Source organism: Microcaecilia unicolor, chromosome 8 (genome assembly GCF_901765095.1).
Source record: "Microcaecilia unicolor chromosome 8, aMicUni1.1, whole genome shotgun sequence".
Taxonomy (NCBI): domain Eukaryota; kingdom Metazoa; phylum Chordata; class Amphibia; order Gymnophiona; family Siphonopidae; genus Microcaecilia; species Microcaecilia unicolor.
In genome coordinates, this window is record NC_044038.1 from 22,327,715 (window position 1) to 22,348,915 (window position 21,201).

Consider the following 21,201-nt stretch of genomic DNA (forward strand, 5'->3'; position numbering starts at 1 on the left):
TGGAGCTCCACCACAGTGGTGACCACTGCATGCAGAAAAACAGCATGGAGAGAGAAGGTTTCGTAGGATATTTCTCTCTAGCCCTCAGCCAACAAGGGAGACCTAGGCAAACCTGTCTTTCCTTCTGGTTGAAAGGGGGAGCGAGGGGCAAGATTAAAGCTTCTGCTGGGAGTGTCTGAACCTCTCACTAAGCCGCGTAGGCGCCTACGTGTGCCGAATGCACGCCAAATTGGAGTTATTGCCCAGTTACCATGTGCCCTTTGCAGTAATTTCAATTTTGGCATACATCCGCTACATGTGTCTGAAAAATAATTGTTATTTTCTGGCGCGCGTAATGAATGCGCGCAGGTCATTACCACCTGAATTCTTTACCCTTAGGTATATGGCTGGTGGTAAGGTCTCAGACCTAAAATGGACGCGCGGCAATTTTGATTTTGGCGCATGTCCATTTTTGGCAAAAAAAGAGGCCTTTTTTTACAGGCGTGCTAAAAAAAATGGATCAGCACGCACCCAAAACTCGCGCCTACACTACCTCAGGCCATTTTTCAGCACGCCTTAGTAAAAAGACCCCTGGCAGAGCCATCTCAACTCTCTCTCTTGTACCGCAGCAGGTAAAAGGGAAGTCTCTCTTCCCTGCAGGAAATGGCCATGTGGCAAGTAAAGCACTTGCCGCAGGGCCATTTCGGGGGGGGGGGGGAGCTCTTAACGCCACCCATTGAGATGGTGGTAAGGGCTCCTTCGCTAACCCAGCGGTAACCGGGCAGTCATTGGCACTGCCCAATTAGCACTGGGTACACTCCGGCGCTTTAAAATATATATATTTTATAGTGGCAGATATGACGGCACACTAGGGGTGGGAAGTACCGCCGGGCTGCTGCGGTAGCCTGGCGGTACTTTCTGTTTAGGGAGCTGCGATGAAGCTACAAAATAGTAAATTTAAAACGAATCACAGAAAAGTTTTCTTCCATCAACGTGTAGTTAAACTCTGGAATTCGTTGCCAGAGAATGTGGTAAAGGCGGTTAGCTTAGCAGGGTTTAAAAAAGGTTTGGATGTATTGAACGTTTTTGGGGATCTTGCCAGGTATTTGTGACCTGGATTGGCCATCGTTAGAAACAGGATGCTGGGCTTGATGGACCTTTGGTCTGTCCCACTGTGGCAATACTTATGTACTTATGTAGTGAAAGGGGCCCTTAATGATCAGCACTTTCATATTCCATGCATTCCTTCTGTGAGGCTTGATTTCAGCAGGGACTGTGCTATTGTATTGCACCCTCCCTCTGGAATGCCCTTCCTACTGCTATTCCTGGGGGTTGAACCCTGTTATTTGACATTTAAAGCAGCAGTAAAAACCTACCTGTTTCTTTAAGGTGTTTTGGGGACAGATTAGAAGATAGTGATATGATCCCTGCCTATTCAGTATGTATGAGAAATATAATACACCACATGTAATCCTTCTTAGCTAGTGTGTGTTTAATGGGTTGTCTGAAATGCCAGGTGACTGCATTATATTCGAGTTATGTTAGAGCCCTCTTTCCTATTTTAATCTGGCGTTCTTTTCTTTATGATTTTTAGCCTGTACACTGCTTTATAAGGAAGGCAGTATATTAATTGTAATACATCATAATGTAAGCCACATTGAGCCTGCAAATAGGTGGGAAAATGTGGGATACAAATGCAACAAATAAATAATTGTCAGCATGCACATTTGTAGAAGCTGTATGGGTCCTGGGGAAACTGAGCCCTTTGCTGGGGGGATGATCCCTAACAACAGAATTATCCAAGGATGATGTTCTACTTTTATTTTGTTACATTTGTACCCCGCGCTTTCCCGCTCATGGCAGGCTCAATGCGGCTTCCATGGGGCAATGGAGGGTTAAGTGACTTGCCCAGAGTCACAAGGAGCTGCCTGTGCCTGAAGTGGGAATCGAACTCAGTTCCTTAGTTCCCCAGGACCAAAGTCCACCACTCTAACCACTAGGCCACTCCTCCACTGTTGCTACTATTTGAGATTCTACATGGAATGTTGCTATTCCACTAGCAACATTCCATGTAGAAGTCGGCCCTTGCAGATCACCAATGTGGCCGCGCAGGCTTCTGCTTCTGTGAGTCTGACGTCCTGCGTCAGACTCACAGAAACAGAAGCCTGCGCAGCCTTCTACATGGAATGCTGCTAGTGGAATAGCAACATTCCATGTAGAATCTCCAATAGTATCTATTTTATTTTGTTACATTTGTACCCTGCGCTTTCCCACTCATGGCAGGCTCGATGCGGCTTCCATGGGGCAATGGAGGGTTAAGCGACTTGCCCAGAGTCACAAGGAGCTGCCTGTGCCGGGAATCGAACTCAGTTCCTCAGGACCAAAGTCCACCACCCTAACCACTAGGCCACTCCTCCACTGTTGCTACTATTTGAGATTCTACATGGAATGTTGCTATTCCACTAGCAACATTCCATGTAGAAGTCGGCCCTTGCAGATCACCAATGTGGCCGCACAGGCTTCTGCTTCTGTGAGTCTGACTCACAGGCAGACTCACAGAAACAGAAGCCTGCGCAGCCTTCTACATGGAATGCTGCTAGTGGAATAGCAACATTCCATGTAGAATCTCCAATAGTAGCAACATTCCATGTAGAATCTCCAATAATATCTATTTTATTTTTGTTACATTTGTACCCTGCGCTTTCCCACTCATGGCAGGCTCAATGCGGCTTACATGGGGCAATGGTGGGTTAAGTGACTTGCCCAGAGTCACAAGGAGCTGCCTGTGCCTGAAGTGGGAATCGAACTCAGTTCCTCAGTTCCCCAGGACCGAAGTCCACCACCCTAACCACTAGGCCACTCCTCCATAGCCTCTACTTGGCTATCAGAGACCTCAAAGGTCCCTTCCTTGGATGCTGGTCCATGACACCAAGCAGGAACTTTATCTTGAAAATACTCTTGTTCCCCTGATCTCAGATTTGTGCTTCCTACTTCTCTCTCTAAGTGGTGGTGATCTCATAGTGAGCGAGACATTGAATCTGCATTCAGTGTTATTCTCCCCCAGCTGCGGTTGTTTCTGGAGAATGAGGGCTGGTGAGTCGTGCAGTTTATTCTCTGTACACCACTTCAGCTCCATGTTCTACAGCTGTAACCACAGGCATCCGACACCCTCATAGATAAGTGAATATGTAATGAGAGGGGACAGAAAGAAGTTCTTATGCTCTGAGAAGGGCAGTTAATTAGATATTAGGTCCTTTTTAGTGTTCCTTCTTGTTTTATAAAGCTAACTAGTAAAAAAGGCCCGTTTCTGACACAAATGAAACGGGCACTAGCAAGGTTTTCCTCAGAGTGTGTATGTTTGAGAGAGTGTATGTGAGAGTGACTGTGTGTGAGAGAGAGAGTGAATGTGTGAGTGTGTGTGTTTGTGAGAGAGAGAGTGAGTCTGGGTGCGAGTGTGTCTGTGAGAGAGAGAGTGTGTGCAAGTGCGTATGTGAGACACAGTGTGAGGCAGAGAGAGTGTGTTTCACACAGATACAGAGTGTGCGAGAGAGAGATAGTGTGTGTGAGACACTGACTCTCTGTGAGACCTGAGTGTATGAGACCAAGAGAGTGTGTGAGTGACTGTGTGACACATAGAGAGTGAATGTGATACAGTGTGAGACATAGAGTGTGTGAGAGACAGTGTGTGAGAGTGAGAGAGAGAAAGACATTGACTGTGAGAGAGAGAGAGAGTGTGTGTGTGTGTGTGTGACAGAGATACCTTCCCCCCTCTCTGGTATCAGGCCCCTCCCCTCTCTCTCTCTGGTGTCTGAGCGTTACTGTGCAGGATGCTGAGCTCTGGCTGTGCTTCAAGGAACCGACAAATCCTATTTAATAGAATGCACCTCCAACATTCTGAAGCCAAGAAACCTCGTGTGGTTGGTCACTTCTGCTTGTGACGAACCCGGAAGTATGTGATGTCAATTCAGGAGATGGATACAGAGAGCAGGAATGCCTCAGCCATGCAGTCAGCTTCGGAATGTTGGAGGTGCGTTTTATTATATAGGATTATTAATGTTTGGAAGTTTGCATCAAGGAAGGGGAAAAATGACAGCCGAAAATCCTTAGCAAGAACCTGCCACCTCTGTGTGGCAGCCGCAGACATCCCACCACATCCTCCTTGAGACTGATGGGTTGGCCGCTTTTAAACCTGCTGTCTTCTGAAACCAAAATTAAGGGGGTCTTTTATGTAGACGCGATAGCATTTTTAGCACGCATTAAAAATAGGCGTGAGCTAAACGCTAAAGCCGCCAATGTATTCCTATCGGCGTCTTTAGCGTTTAGCGCGCGCCTATTTTTAACGCATGCTAAAAACGCCAGCGCGCCTACGTAAAAGACCCCCTAACTGATTTATCCTCAGTGGGAACTTAATTAGTTTATTGTTCTGTTCAGGTTGAACTAGTAATTCAACAAGAGCAGGGCCTGGTTAACATTGCTTGTCCACTGCAGGATGTATTAAAATATATACCAACCATATACACCATAAGTATTTCTTCACGGAGAGAGTGGTGGACGCTTGGAATGCCCTCCCACGGGAGGTGGTGGAGAGGAAAACGGTAACGGAATTCAAACATGCGTGGGATAAACATAAAGGAATCCTGTTCAGAAGGAATGGATCCTCAGAAGCTTAACCGAGATTGGATAGCAGAGCCGGTAGTGGGAGGCGGGGATAGTGCGGGGCAGACTTATACGGTCTGTGCCAGAGCCAGTGGTGGGAGGCGGGACTGGAGGTTGGGAGGCAGGGATAGGGCTGGGCAGACTTATACGGTCAGTGCCAGAGCCGGTGGTTGGGAGGCGGGGCTGGTGGTTGGGAGGCGGGGATAGCGCTGGGCAGACTTATACGGTCTGTGCCAGAGCTGGTGGTGGGAGGCGGGGATAGTGCTGGGCAGACTTATACGGTCTATGCCAGAGCCGGTGGTTGGGAGGCGGGGCTAGTGCTGGGTAGACTTATACGGTCTGTGCCAGAGCCAGTGGTGGGAGGCGGGACTGGAGGTTGGGAGGCAAGGATAGCGCTGGGCAGACTTATACGGTCTGTGCCAGAGCCGGTGGTGGGAGGCAGGGATAGTGCTGGGCAGACTTATACGGTCTATGCCAGAGCCGGTGGTTGGGAGGCGGGGCTAGTGCTGGGCAGACTTATACGGTCTGTGCCCTGAAGAGCACAGGTACAAATCAAAGTAGGGTATACACAAAAGTAGCACACATGAGTTGTCTTGTTGGGCAGACTGGATGGACCGTGCAGGTCTTTTTCTGCCGTCATCTACTATGTTACTATGTTACTATAAGAAAAACACGCGACTTGATGACCTTCCGGAAACTACTGAAGACTTACTTGTTCAAAAAAGTGTACAAAATGGATCCCTTATAACGATCTGACTCCTAAACTGCACCAGACACAATTTTATATTGGAACTCTTTCATTTTGCCTATTTTATTTACACCCTAATTACTGACAATTATACCTTGTCCTGATATTATTATAATATGTTGCTGTCCACTTGCCCACTTCTTAATCAACATAATTTTCGTATGAACCTTAATAGCAATAATTCTGAAATTCTTCTCCGTTAATATGATTGCCATAATATTCCTATGCACCTTATCTGTTATATATACTCTGATTATTCCATCAATGTGATTGTAGTTGTATTATATTGTGAGCCACATTGAGCCTGCAAATAGGTGGGAAAATGTGGGATATAAATAAAAAAATACATATAGGTTTTATACCTGCAGAAAAGTATTTATCACTCAGAGCCCGAGAGGACTTTTTCAGAGTTACTTCTGTGGATGCCTGTAATATATGGTGATTCAAATTTAAAAAAGAAAAAAACCTTTATGGGAGCGGTAACATAGTAGCTGACGGCAGATAAGGACCTGTACAGACCATCCAGTCTGCCCAACAAGATAAACTCACTGTATGTGATACTTTATAGGTATACCTGACCTTGATTTGTCCTTGCCATAAGTCCAACAATAAAAAAAAAACCAATCCCCTTAAAAAACACCACCAGAGTCTTGCACTTTAGAAAAATGTTTGTGAATGTGGGCGAGGAGTATTCAGTATAGGTTGTGCCTGCAGCAGAGCTACTTTCAATGAATTAAGCCATTTATTTCATGGCTAAACATGAAGGCTCTATACTTCACTATAGCCCCTCACACGTCTCTCCAAAATTTATTTTTCATTTTTATATCATTTTTATTGGGGTGGATTCCTTATATTTCATTTTAAAAGATATAAGAATGAAAAATAAATTTTGGAGAGACTTATAAACTGCTGTTACCACTCTGCTTTGGCCACGCCCCCTTTTCAGCTACAAATGATTGAAGTTAGGCGCTGTAAATTTTTAAGTGTGGCAATTAACATCAATAATTGCTTGTTAGCACCCAGTTATTGATTTTTATTTTTATTTGTTACATTTTGTATCCCACATTTTCCCACCAATGCATAGAGATCCACGGTAGAGTGAAACTCGACTGCAAAACTTGAACAGAAAAATTGCCATGGCATGCGCAAAGTAATGAGAATGCCATGTTAAAATCACGCTAAACGTCAACGTTCCTGTCAATGCCTGAGCATTGGTTCAGTTACTAATAGGAAAGTTGGCATTAAAAAAAATACATAAGCATTCTGCTGCATACATCACCCTCACCCCCAACCCAACCCGACACCTCTTCCTATTCCCCCCAAACATATCCCTAGTGTCTTGCGGCACCTACCCCGGCCCCAAATAACTTATCCCAAAGCTTGAAAATATTGCCCTGGTGGTCCAGTGGTGTCCCTGGCACCCCTCCTGATCCCCTCTGTTAAAAAAAAGCACTGATGGTCTAGTGGACCCCGGACCCCCACTCACACAGCCCCTCCCTGCCCCCGTCCCAAAAAATCCCTGATAGTCTAGCAGGACCTCTACCCCCCCTGGCCTTCCATACCTTGAAGCAGTGGCGTTCCTAGGTCAGCTGCCACCTGGGGCGGATCGCTGCTGTGCACCCCCCCGGATGCAGCACGACCCCCCCCCCAGCACAATGACCCCACCCCCCCGGTGCAATGACCCCCCTCCCCGGCGCATCAAGGCCCCCCCCCCCGGGTGCATTCTTGGCTGCTAGAGGGTGCAGAGAGCAGCCGTGCGCCAGTCGGCTCCACTGGCTCCCTGCTTCCTCTGCCCTGGAACAGGAAGTAACCTGTTCCGGGGCAGAGAGAGCAGGGAACCAGCGGAGCCAATAGGCGTGCGGCTGCTCTCTGCACCCTCCAGCAGCGTGCACCCGGGGCGGACCGCCCCCACCTCCCTGCCCTTCCTACGACACTGCCTTGAAGTTACTTTTGAGCATCGGCCCCTGAGCGAGTGAAAAATAGGCTACAGCGCAATGCGTTAAAGTGTTTTGCAGTTATTCTATAATTATGCGCTAATTCAAAACCACACCCCTAATCCACCATGAAATGCCCATGACCTTCCCATTTCTGTGCCCCTTTTGTGGGTAAGGCCCAATTAAATCTATTAGTGCCAATAATTGCTTGTTAAAAAGCTGATTATTGGCACTAAATGGCTTGTTAATCTATTGCACATGCAAATCAGGGACACACCGAAATTCATGCATGCAAGTTTTGGTGACTTTTATAGAATCAGGGAGACGATGTCAAGGTAGGCATTGAGGTAGCAAAAGAAAGGGTCAAGAAATATAATGAGCAAAGACAACCCAAGAAAAGCACAAAAAGGCCTTCAGGACTGGGACAAACAAGAGATCTTTAATCAGAGGACCTGACACAGGCCGTGTTTCGGCATACAAACGCCTGCGTCGGGTCAATCGGAGTAATATTGCTCAAATGAATTTCAAATATCATTTCTATTCAGATAAGAAAGCAAAAGTCCAGTCAGGCACAGCTTAGAAACGTGTTATGGAGCACCGCGTCTGTGTTCGGTAGCGAATACCGCCAAAAAGGTAGGCATTGATACATTGCGAATGCCCTAGTTTACAGAAGACTCTGTGAAGAAGCCTTTTGTAAAATAAGGACTCTTGCCGGCACATCCAGTGGCAATTGCCATTCCACAAAAAAGCACAAAGAACAAAAAAAATGTAAAAAACGAACGTCATTGCTCAGGGCTTTACAGTATAAGTACCATTAAACATGCATGTAGAGGCTGATCTTGCAACATATATGTGCATGTGCCGTCACTTCTTCGTGCAAGTGGAAGATTTTGCAAAACCACAGGTACAAGAGGAGCCAGGCAAGTTGCTGAGTGAAATAGATTTTTTAAAAAACATTTCTTAGGTAGTTTTGGACATCGCTGAGGTAAACACAATTCCCCTTCAGTCACTGGTAGAGATTTCCAAGTCCAGATTTCCTAATATCTAACAGTTAGGCTTTGCTTCGGAGCAGCTCTAAATGTGAACCAGGCAGTGGCGTTCCTAGGGTCGCTGACACCCAGGGCGGATCGCCGATGCGCCCCGCCCCCTGGTGCAGCGCCCCCCACAGAACAGCGCGACCCCCCCCCCGGCGAAATAACCCCACAGGTGCAGCACGATCGTCTGGCGAAATAACCCCCCGGGTGCACGCCGCTGGGGGGGGGGTGCCGCGCGCCTGTCGGCTCTTCGTTTCCATGCTCCCTCTGCCCCGGAACAGGAGGTAACCTGTTCCGGGGCAGAGGGAGCATGAAAACGAAGAACCGACAGGCGCGCGACACCCCCCCCCAGCGGCGTGCACCCGGGGCGGACCGCCCCCACCGCCCCCCCCCTTGGTACGCCACTGGAACCAGGAAAATGTTTTAAGATATACCTGTGTTTCCGCTGTAGAATGAGAAATACATATAAAGGGGCCCTTTTACTAAAGGATTGCCATGTGGCAACGTGGAACTGCCACCAGCGTCCGTGTTGGGCTGACCCTCCCCTGCCACTTTTGACTCGCCGCCGTCGCAAGGTACCTTTTGCTGGTGGGGGTCCCCAACCCCTCCAGCTTTAGTCTTCTTCAGCGCCGGTCTCTGGCGCATTCAGATCAGCGAACGTTCCAGAGACCGGCACTGAAGAAGACTAAGGCTGGTGGGAGTTGGGGACCCCCGCCAGCAAAGGTACCTTGCAGCGGCAGGGGGGTTTGAAAGTGGCAGGTCAGGATCGGCGGCAGGGGGGGGGGTCGATGGCTGGGGGAGGTGGGCTAAAATGTGCCCCCCCCATCTTGGGCTCTGGACCCCCCTCCCACCGAGGTCTGGCTACGCCCCTGCCGCAGGACCCTTTTTACTGCAGCTTGGTAAAAGGACCCCACTGCCCTTTCTATGTTTGGACCCCCGGCCTTTCGACTTGTAAATAGCTTCACTGTAAAATCAGCATTTGCAGGCTGTGTAACCCTCCTAAAATGATCCGACACTCCCTTCATCTCTGCCATTGATCTGCTCTTCTATTTTTTTTTCTTTTTTTCTAATTTACCTGGTGTGATTTCTATCTTGTGCAACAGTCTGGCAGCCTGGGATGATGACTCTGACTTCTAAGTAACCCAGCAAGTGATATGCAAGGTATTTTTAAGGTGGACAAACTACTCTGTCTATCTGATCTGGCCTCAGCATCTCTTTGTCTCTTGGATATTAAAAACACAAGGTCTGGCAGATCAGATGTCATGCCGCTCGTACTGAGAAAGCTAATTGCATCAAAGCTGTCACAGGATTTTTCCCTTCTTTTTTTCTGACGCTCACAACGGTGCTTTTGTGCTGTCTGTAACAAGTAGCAAGATCAGTTTATATCCTTTGATGTCATTTATCATTCCTCACAGATAGGACAGAACTATTAGTCAAGGTAAGCAACTGCTAAGGGCCTCAGTTTTGCAGGAAACCAGAGATCCAGTGGTCCAGCAGTAGCTCCCATCAGATTTCACTTTTAGTTTTGCCTTGTCCTGTGACAAAGCCCAGGTCTATAGATGCAAATATGAGCTTGAAACATTATTTGCCTCCTTGAACCTTTCAACATTGTGATAAGCATTAATGTTGGGAAAGGTTTGTCTTTTTGCAGATGCTACAAAGATCTGCAACAGGGTAGATATCCTGGAGGGTATAGCAGACACGAAGAGGGGTCTAGTAAAGCCTGAGGAATGGCCTAGAGTTTGGCAGATAAGATTTAGGGAGTCTTTTTACTAAAGCTTAGCTTCAGTTATCTGCAGCAGGGCTCATTTTGTTCCTATGGGCCCTGCTGCAGGTAATTCAAGCTAAGCTTTAGTATAAGACCCCCTTAATGCTAAAAAATGCAGGATGGTGCACCTGGGCCACAGAAACCCAAGGGAGTAATCAGTGGCGTGGTGAAGGCGGTCCACCCCGGGTGCACGCTGCAGGAGGGGTGCAGGGAGCAGCCACGTGGCTGTCGGCTCTGCCGGTTCCCTGTTCCCTCTGCTGTTACATCCTGTTCCGGGGCAGCTGCTCCCAGCACCACAGCAGGTACGAAGAATGCACCCTGGGGGTGTCATGCTGCACCCGGGGGGGGGGGTCATGCTGCACCCGGGGACGGACGGACGATGCTGCATCCAGGGGGGGCGCACAGTGGCGATCCGCTCTGGGTGGCAGCCGACCAAGGAAAGCCACTGGGAGTTGTACTGTATAGAAAACAAGAGCGACATATAAGGTGATTGGGTGATTTTATTTGATAATTTTAAGGCAGCCAAACAAGGAAATAAGATGGTGGCAAAAGCCAGACAGATGTTTGACTGCATTGGGAGTGGAATGGCCAGCAGGAAAAAGGAGATATCATCACCTCTGTATAATCTCTGAAGAGACTTCATTTACAGTACTATTTGAAATTCTGGAGACAGCACCTTGAAAAAGATACAAACCGGATGGAGTTCATCCGGACGGTGGCTAACAAAATGGTCAACAGTCCGTGGGGACAGATTTAGGGACTCTTTTACAAAGGCGCAGCAATTATGAGAAGTGTATCTGGGAGCACTTCTATAAAGTCCACAGCACTGCCCCCTAGGGTGCCCCAGTGCTCTCCTGGGATGTTTGGGGGACCAGTCTGCTAAAAATGCTGGACCCTCCTACATCCCAATGGCTTGATTTTCTTCGTTTTTCACTTGGGCTTTTTTTTGTTGTTTTCAAAAATGCCCTGAAAAAATAAACGCACAGAGCACAAAAACTTGTTTAAAACGGTATTTTAAAAAAAATAGACATTTTGCAGTTTTGAAAATGACCACATTTCCCATCCGGGTTTTGGCGCAAAATGTCCAAAGATGGACTTAGACGTCATATCGAAAATGCCCCTCCGTGTAGCTTCGTAAGTCTTGGTGCTTTGAAAATAACGCCTCTTGGAGTTAACTGCGATTAACTTGCAGCCCTAATTTGAAGAATAGTGCATAGGCACCTATCTGACCTGCACTTGCGTATTTGCGCACCTGCATATGTATATTCTAGTCTTTTAAATATGAACACGCACAACTGGCATGTAAATCTTAGAGGCAATTTTACAGGATCCCCCCCCTCCCCCCATTTATACCATTTCTGGAGCAGGTATAAATCTGATTGGCCATTTGTGAGTTTGGATTATTGCAATTTACTTCTCACTGGTCTTCCGCTCAGCCATCTCTCTCCTCTCCAGTCTGTCCAAACTTCTGCAGCACGACTTGTTTTCCGCCAGAATCGTTATACCCACACTAGCCCACTCCTCAAGTCACTTCACTGGCTCCCTGTCCGCTTCCGCATGCAATTCAAACTTCTCTTACTGACCTTTAAATGCATCTGTTCTGCAGCTCCCCATTACCTCTCCACTCTCATCTCTCCCTACATTCCTCCCCGTGACCTCCGCTCACTGGACAAATCTCTCTTGTCGTCCCCCTTCTCCTCCAGTGCTAACTCCAGGCTTTGTTCTTTTTCCCCTTATGCCTGGAATAGACTTCCTGAGCCTGTACGTCTAGCTCCATCTCTACCTGTTTTCAAATCTATGCAGAAAACCCACCTTTTCACCACTGCTTTTGGCTCCTAACCACTACTCAATTCCCCTATCCTTGTTCCTTCTCACCCAGTACTCCCTCGCCCTTAATTGTCTTGTCTGTCTGTATTATTGTTAGATTGTAAGCTCTATTGAGCAGGGACTGTCTCTCTATGTCAGGTGTTCTGCGCTGCGTGCGTCTGCTAGCGCTATACAAATGTTAATAATAATAATAATTAAGGCTGGTTCTGGGAGTCCCTTTTCTGAATACACGCAGGTGCCTATGTTATCTTTAGAACATAGAGATAAAAGAGGCCCTTTTTGGACTTTTCAGGGAGGAGCTGTTTTGTAAAATCCCCCTTCCCCCTTCCTTGTAAGAACTGTGGCCTGCTACTTTATTTCTCTGTGGGTACTGAATGTCCCCTCAATGGTAGCTGTCTGGGTTGGGAGGATGTGCTACTCAGCTCTCTAAACTTCCTGTACATTTATGCCTGAGATATTTTAAGGGTATTCTACTGAAATAGATCCCTGTTAAATGCTCTGTGGCTTTTAACACACTCTGCGGTTATTAGAAAAAACATGCAGGTATCTTCACTGGATATAGACATGAGGCACACAGTGTTCTTTTAATTTGTTTGATAAATAACTTACTATTAAAACTCTACTAAAGACAAATTTCCTGCAGCACTTGCTTTGGAGCTGTACATTAGGGGGGTAATGTTTAGCCAGTTGCTGATTGCTGCTGCCGAAATTATGGCTAGATATTCAACGCCAGGCCATGTCCAGGTACCAGCATTAAGAAGCCCTTTTACACAGCTGCGGCAAAACGTGGCTTTAGCGCATTCTTACACGGTAACACACAGTAAATGATGGCAGATGCACGAGGGTCTTTTCCACACGCTAAGGCCATTTTTACTGCAGGGGTCAAATGGCCAAAATTCTGAGTTGCATCAGAGGAGGCGGGATGCGGCAGGGGAAAGAATGCCTGCACCGGCTGGTGACGGCATGGCTGCGATGCTGGCAGCTATCTAGGAAGGATTCTATGTTTGTGCAGCGCTGCGTACGCCTTGTAGCGCTATAGAAATGCTAAATAGTAGTAGTAGTAGTAATTTGAGGTTTGCAGTCTGGGGAGAAGAGGGCTGAGCGACGCCATGCTGGACCAGGCTGAGTGAGTTGGGCCAAAGAGGGGGGGGCAGTGAGGGGAGTGAGACATGACTGCCACAGAAGGGGAGAAAGAGATGTGGAGCCTTCAAGAGCAGGAAGCAGAGCATGCTGGACCCATGGGGGGGGGGCAGAAGGAGGGACACCTGCTGGACCCCGGGGAGCAGGGAAGAGGAAGAGATACCAGGACTTGAGGGAAGAAGAAAGAGGAGAGATGCTGGACCGGGAGGGGGGAAGGAAGAGAGATTTTGGCTCCCAGTGAGGAGGGACAGGAAGGAAGAAAGAAAGAGGGATGCTGGTCCCGAGAGAGGGGAGCAAGAGGGAGGGAAGATATAGAGAGATGCTGACCCTGGGGAGGGGGGGTTTGTAAGAGGAATGAGGGGAGAAACTGGGCATGGACACAGAGGGAGATGTTAAACAGGGCAAGAATAAGGACTCCGAGAAGGGAGATGCTCAACATAGCAGGAAAATAGGGTCAGGGACCACAGATGAGAGGTCAGGGTGCACAGGGATGCAGAGAGAAGATGAATGATGGACTTGAGAGAGAAGAAATGCCAAATGAACAAGGAGACCCTGTCGAGAGAGTTAAGACAACAAGACAGAGAAAAGCAGAAACCAGAGACACTGACCAACACAATTAGAAAAATAAAATGACCAGACAACAAAGGTAGAAAAAGGAATTTTATTATATATTTAGAATATGGCAATTATGGGAACGTACATATGCTAGAACTGGTTTAAGACATGGCTGGGGCCCCTGAAAAAATTTCACTCATTGGCCTTAAATCTTCAGCTTTGGGATGGGTCACCCTTGGTGTCTCTGCAAAACTGAGGAAATTTGTATCAACAAAAAGAAATCTGTGTTCATCTTAGCCTTTCTTTTATCAATATAAGGAATGATCATTTGGACAAAGAGAGCTGTCACCTTAGAATTGCTCGTAACTTTCACTTTGAAAACATACGTCTAGGCTGAAAGTCCAAGAAGTTGCCTATTTTATCCCTATTTGTGATCATCTCTGGGAAAAGGTGACTAAAGTAGCTGATCCAAAATGTTGAGAATGGCTGATTTTTCACATCATGGGTCTATAACCAGTCTGCAAAAGTTACACGTTTGAACTTCTGTATCTTTTTTTAATTTTATTTTATTTTTTCACATAAAAGAATGGGGTTTGTACTGTTGTATTACAAATTGTTTACTCTAACAGACTTGGTTAAAACTTCATTTTTTTGTTTCTGATGCCTTTAGTCACCTCTTCCCGGAGAGAGTCACGTTTTACAAACGCAGCAGGGGTACCTTTGTAACTTTATAATGTGCAAATTCAAAATGTACAGCTGCTCTGAAGAGGATGAAAATGCATCTATGTACTCTTTGAGTAAACTCGTGTATTTAAAAAAAAAAAAAAAAAAATATATATATATATATATATATATATATATATATATGTGTGTGTGTGTGTGTGTGTATATCACACTAACTAACATGGCACTTCCGAAGAAGACAGAAGAATGATGTAGATGTTTCAGAAGACTTTATTCTCTACAAGCCCCGACATGGCACCATGTTTCGGCTTTAGTGCCTGCCTCAGGAGTCTTTTGAAACATCTATGGGGCCCTTTTACCAAGCCGCGTAGGCGCCTACGCCCACCCCATGTGCGCCAATTTGGAGTTACCGCCTGGCTATCGCGTGGCCCTTGCGGCAATTTCACGTTTGACACGCGTCCGCAAATATTATTTTCTGATGCGCGTCAAGTGGAATTCTACGCGCGTAGGTCATTACTGCCCGGTTAACACGTGAGACCTAACCACTAAGTCAATGGCTGACGGTAAGGTCTCAGACCCAAAATGGACGCACGCCAATTTTTATTTTGCCGCACGCCCATTTTCAGCAAAAATTTTAAAAAGGTATTATTTTTTACATGCTCTGAAAAATGGATGGGCACACACCCAAAACCCATGCCTACACTGCCACATGTCATTTTTCAGCGCACCTCAGTGGCATAGCCACGGGTGGGCCTGGGCGGGCCAGGGCCCACCCACTTAGGGCTCAGGCCCACCCAACAGTAGCACACGTTTAGCGGTAGCTGGTGGGGATCCCAAGCTCCGCCAGCTGAAGACGGTAACGAAAATGCTATTCTCCACGATACCGGCACCTGCGCATGCTCAGTTTTTAGCGCATGCCTGCTGCAGACTGCCAAGGTAGAAAGAAGCGTTTTCCCGCCAGCTGGGATATTTTCTTGGTGGTGGTGTGTGGGAGGAAGAACACTTGGTGCCCACCCACTTATTGCCTAGGCCCACCCAAAATCTGTTGTCTGGCTACGCCCCTGGCGCACCTTAGTAAAAGGACCCCTGTGTCATTTTTCTCTCTTCTTCAGAAGTGTCACGTTGACTACTCTACTCCAGTGGCATTCCTAGCCTGGATGACACCCAGGGCGGATCGCCAATGCGCCCCCCCCCCGCGAAATGACACCCCCCCCCCGGGTGCACACCGCTGGGGGGGTGCCGCGGCGCGTGCCTGTCGGCTCCGAGTTCGCTAACTTCGCTTTTTCGCTGCAGCTCCCTCTGCCCCGGAACAAGAAATAACCTGTTCCAGGGCAGAGGGAGCTGCAGCGAACGAGCGAAGTTAGCGAACTCGGAGATGACAGGCGCGCGCTGCGGCACCCCCCAGCGTCGTGCACCCGGGGCGGACCGCCCCCACTGCCCCCCCTTGGTACGCCACTGCTCTACTCTTTTTTGGGTTGGGTTTGTACTTGTACTGTTTTATGTTCTTCCACTTTTGCGGACTTTTTCTTCCCTGCGCACAGTTTGCCTAAAAGTAGATGTGGTGGCGCATGAATGGTTGTGCAATTTTTTAAAAGTTTTTTTCTCACACCTAAACCTTCCGGATTCTATATACGCCGACTATAGTTGCGTGCACAAACTCGCCACACGGCCAATTTGTGCACACAACTAAAGCGTTTAACAAACCAATCAGCGCTGATAATTGGCTGCTAACCAGCAATTACCGACACTAATTGGCACTAATTAGAATTTACGTGCGAAACTTTCTAAGCGTATTCTATAAAGCGGTGAGCATAAATTCTAATATGTGGATCTCCAAAGGGGGCGTGGCCATGGGAGGGGCATAGGTAGGTCATGGGCATTCCCAAAAATTATGCGCATTTATAGAATATGCCCGATTTGGACATTACACCGTGTTTTAGTTGGTGTAAATGGCTGCACTTACATTTTAGTTGTGAGGACGGGTGCTATGCGTATGGGATTGGGTGGCAGTATAGCGCTGCGTGAGTCTGGTAGCGCTTTGGAAATGTTGAGTAGTAGTAGTAGTGGTAGAGCTGGTGGGGGGAGGTGGGGCTGGTGGGTGGGAGGCGGGGCTAGTGCTGGGCAGACTTATATGGTCTGTGCCCTGACAATGGCAGATACAAATCAAGGTAAGGTATACACAAAACGTAGCACATATGAGTTTATCTTGTTGGGCAGACTGGATGGACCGTGCAGGTCTTTTTCTGCCGTCATCTACTATGTTACTATGGGGGTTTTTTTTTTCTATAAACTGTGCCTAACTTTAGGTGAGATTTATAGAATAACGCATGTATACGCTGGGAGAGAGGAGACATGATAGAAACGTTTAAATATCTCAAGGGCATTTATGTACAGGAAGAGAGCCTTTTTCAAATGAAGGAGAGCTCTGGAATGAAGGGGCATATGACAAAGTTAAGAGGGAATAGGCTTAGGAGTAACCTAAGGAAGTATTATTTCACAGAAAGGGTGGTGGAGGCGTGGAATGGCCTCCCGGTGGAGGTGGTGGAGTCAAGGACTGTTCCAGAATTTAAAAAGGCATGGGATAAGCATGTGGGATCGCTTAGGAACAGGAAGAATTGGGGGTTACAGAGGATGGGCAGACTGGATGGATCATTTGTCCTTTATCTGCCATCATGTTTCTATGTAACGCTAAGCATGCTTTTTTTTTTTTTTTTTTGCACCAATTTTTGTAGACACCATATATTAAATCTGGTCCAAAATGCTCTTGATTAAGTTACCTCCTTGCAGTGACGATCCTAGGTCGGCTGCCACCCGGGGCAGATCGCCGATGCGCACCCCCCCCGGCGCATCAACCCCCCTCCCCCCCGGATGCATTCTTAGCTGCTGGGAGCAGCCGCGCGGCTCTCAGCTTCGCTGGCTGCCTGCTCCCTCTGCCCCGGAACAGGAAGTAACCTGTTCCGGGGCAGAGGGAGCAGGGAACCAGCGGAGCCGACAGGCACGCGGCTGCACTCCTCCAGCGGCGTGCACCCAGGGCAGACCGCCCCCCCCCCGCCCTTTCTACGCCGCTGCCTCCTTGGTTGTTATCTGTATTTCCCACGTGCAGTGGTTTATTTATTGCTTTTGTTGGTCTTTGTTTTTTAGATCCAGACTGGGCATCACACACCTTGGGGACATTTATCTGTTTAAACTGTTCAGGGATTCACCGTAACATCCCACAAGTCAGCCGAGTGAAATCTGTCCGCTTAGATGCCTGGGATGATGTCCAAGTCGAGGTATGGATACAGCCAGCAGTGATTAGCATGGTACTTGCCTCACCTGTTGCCACCCTAGGGCTAAACACATTGCACGTGAACTGGCCCAGTTTTGCAGGTTCATGTTCTACGAATGTTACAGGCTTCCATTTCTAACCACTTGTATCGGGGGGGGGGGGAGGGGCAGATTCATTTACAACATTTACAACAACTATGCTGCCTCTGTCCTTACATCGAGAAGGAAAAATCTTATCCCAGTTGTGCATGCCATAATAACATCAAGACTGGATTACTGTAATGCACCCTGCAATGGTCTGAGCCTTGCACCAGCTCCAGTTGATTCAGAATGCTGCAGCAAGACTCGTAGAAGGTTGGAAAGCGACGTGACCACATCACACCATTTTTGCAAAAATGTCATTGGCTACCAGTACAATGCAGGGCTAAATTTAAAACTCTATGTCTGATCTTCAAGGCCCTGAAAGGAAATGGCCCCGAGTAGCTGAAGAATAGGATGACCTCTACACACCTCCAAGGACACTATGGTCCTCTGCACACCCTCTCCAAAAGACCCGCAAGTGAGCCTTCTCCGCAGTAGCCCCCACACTCTGGAATGCACTCCCTGAAAGGCTCCGCTTAACACAAGACTATCTCTGCTTAAGGAAGGACACACACACACACACACACGGAGTGACACAGGCTGCACATACTGCAGCGGGGCATGTTTATCCAACTCCTACCCTAACTGTGATAGCATTTAATCATCTCTCTGACCTCATGTGCAACTTTCTTTAAATTAGTCACCTTAATTTCTAACTCCTGTTACTCTCTTATCTATCTATATGTTCCATTATTGCTTATACCCTACACTATCAATTAAAATGTTCTATTACATATTGTGTTGACTTTGTAAGTAGTATACTGTGCCATACTTTGTATTGTTATTTGAATATTTTTACTGCTGTAATTGTCTATTGCTTATGTTTGATTTATTCTTGCCGTACATCACCTTGAGTGAATTCGTTCAAAAAGGCGGTAAATAAATCCTAATTAATAAACAAAATAAACAATGTTAATAACACTTCCTGTCAATGAAATTATAGTTACTAAGAGCACAGGTGGTTGTTCCTTGAAAAGAAAACTAGTTTTACAAAGCGGCACTGGTAAATGGACTTAGTGCCCCCCCCTAATTTGGGACTTTCTCACATGCTAAGGGGTAGACTTGGTAAATGGCACCTAAAAAAAAAAATCAGCCCTGAAAAAATCCCGCTTAAGCAAAATTCTATAAGCCGCGCCTAAAGTTCGGCGCGGTTTAAAGAATAATGTTTAAGCATTATGGTCGCACGTAAATTTAGATGTAACAAAAGAGAGGGAACAAAGTACAAACTAAAGTCCAAACAAAAAAAACAGCACCACGGGCCTTTAAAAATGGAACACAGTTCTTTAATGAATGAGCCTTGACAAAAAGACCCGGCACGGGCCGTGTTTCGGTGACTAGCACCTGCGTCAGGGGTCACAGTGATGACGTGGAAAACTTGGGGAATAACTCGAATATATTTTGATACAGAAAGTGAAAGTGCCTTGGTGCTTTGTAGCTTTTACTACATGAGACGTGGGGTAAGGAATAATATATTGTAGAGGAATATATTCGAGTTATTCCCCAAGTTTTCCACGCCATCACTGTGACCCCTGACGCAGGTGCTAGTCACCAAAATACGGCCCGTGTCAGGTTTTTTTGTCAAGGCTCATTCATTAAAGAACTGTGTTCCATTTTTAAAGGCCCGTGGTGCTGTTTTTTTTGTTCGCACGTAAATTTAGGCACAATCATTTGCCCACGCCTAGATTTAAGCGCAGAGCACCTTTATCCTGTAATTACGCGCATAACTCAAAAGTGAAAACAAAGCGCAAGATGCCTTCAAGGTAGGAGTGTCAACTCAAAACTTCATTGATCAGACCCGACTGGCAGAGTAACGCTTCTGAAGTTTCCCTGCAGGTTTTCTCTATTTGGGTTACGTGTTCACAAAGCTCTTTGTCGCACCCCGCTCTTTTTTTGGCGTCCTTTCACTATTTTGAGACTACTACCCCAGATTTTGGGGGTAATTTTGAGCCATTTGACAAAATTGAATATCATCCATACCGATAGACCCCCGACGCAGGGGGTTTCGTCAAAACACAGACTGTGTTGGATCTGAAATTTTGAGCTGACGCTCTTGAAGGCTGGTTGTGCTTTTGTTTTTGCTGCTATGCCTGTTTTCCTGTGTTCCACGCATAACTTAAAACCAAGCCCTGTTCCGCCCCGTTCCACCCGTGACTGTCCCCATCCATCCTTTTTGGGCCACACATAAATTGTAGGCGCAGATCATGTGCCTAACTTTTCATGTGTAACATCTAATTAAATCTAATTAGTGCCAATAATTGCTTGCTAAAAAAAAAAGATTGGCACTAATTGGCTCATTATTCAATTACGTTGTGCATGCAAATTGGAACCGTGCCTAAATTTGCGTTTGCAATTTATGGCGACCTTTATAGAATCGGGGAGTAACCCCATTTCTAGCACAGCCTTAAAATACGCATTTATATCTTTTTCTATCCATGCGCAGGGCCTTTAAAAAAAAACTTAATGGGGGAGCACTTACCGGCTGTAATGTCAGCCCAGTAGCTCAACAGTGCTTCTACGTTCATTCTCCGCCCCTGACATGCCCCCTCCCAAAAATATAATACCACACACGTAACGCACATAAATGGCAAAACGAATGCAGAATGCTTTAGCGGGCCCTGCGTTAGGCTGTTTTTCCTTGTGCAAGTGTCCGTTAACGCAGCTTACTAAAGGGAGGAACGTGATCCTTCTCTACCTCTGGGGAGATGGAAGGAGACCTTTTAATGACATAGGAACCAGTTCTGTGGGTGCGGTGAATACCGAACACCCAGAAAGCTTCTTCAGTGTGTTCAGGGAGGGGCTTTTGTGTTGCGTTTAGCATCCCAAATCGGTTTGAAAAGTTGGCTCCAGTGGGGTACCCAGGGTGGGACGCTGGGGGCAGTCCGCCTTGGGTGCAAGCAGCAACGGAGTGCGCTGAGCAGACGTGCAGCTGCCGGCCGTGCTGGTTTCCTGCCCCCTCTGAAGTCGGCTTCCCGTTTCAGGACAGGGGATCGGCAGAGCCGACAGCCGTGTGACTGCTCAGTGCACCCTCTTGCTTGGAAGAGGAGAAGGAGGAGGATGGAGGGTAAGGAGGGGTGCTCTTTCTCAAGGGGGGGGGGTGACGTGCCTGGAGGAGGGAGGTGCTCTGCTCTGGGTGGCAACCAAGCTAAGTACACCAATGGTTGGCACCGGAATGGGCCAAGCAGAAAGAAAAAGGGACCCTTTTCTTGTATCACATGAAAGGAAAAAAAATCTACTTCAAAGGAATTCTAACCACATCTGACATAATGTTGGATGAGTTCCTGGAGACTGATGGTGTGCAGGTTTGCTGAACTTCTGACGATAGAAACCGATCTGGTCATTTGTTCCATATCCAGGGAGCGAAAACTGAGCCAGTCCTGGCCTCAGTGCGTTGCTGTGACATCGTGAACCCTTGACTAGGGAAAGGCCACTCACCATTCTGTTTGGAATGCTCCATTATTAGGAATGTGC

At 47.2% G+C, this 21,201-nt stretch overlaps 1 protein-coding gene across 1 annotated transcript in view; it reads left to right on the plus strand.

Annotated features, from left to right (window-relative positions):
* Positions 1-21,201, plus strand: part of ADAP1 (ArfGAP with dual PH domains 1) — a 156,355-nt gene that overhangs the window by 29,353 nt on the left and 105,801 nt on the right. The window contains 1 exon segment of the mRNA XM_030211862.1: positions 17,467-17,597. Coding sequence (XP_030067722.1) covers positions 17,467-17,597 — 131 coding nt within the window.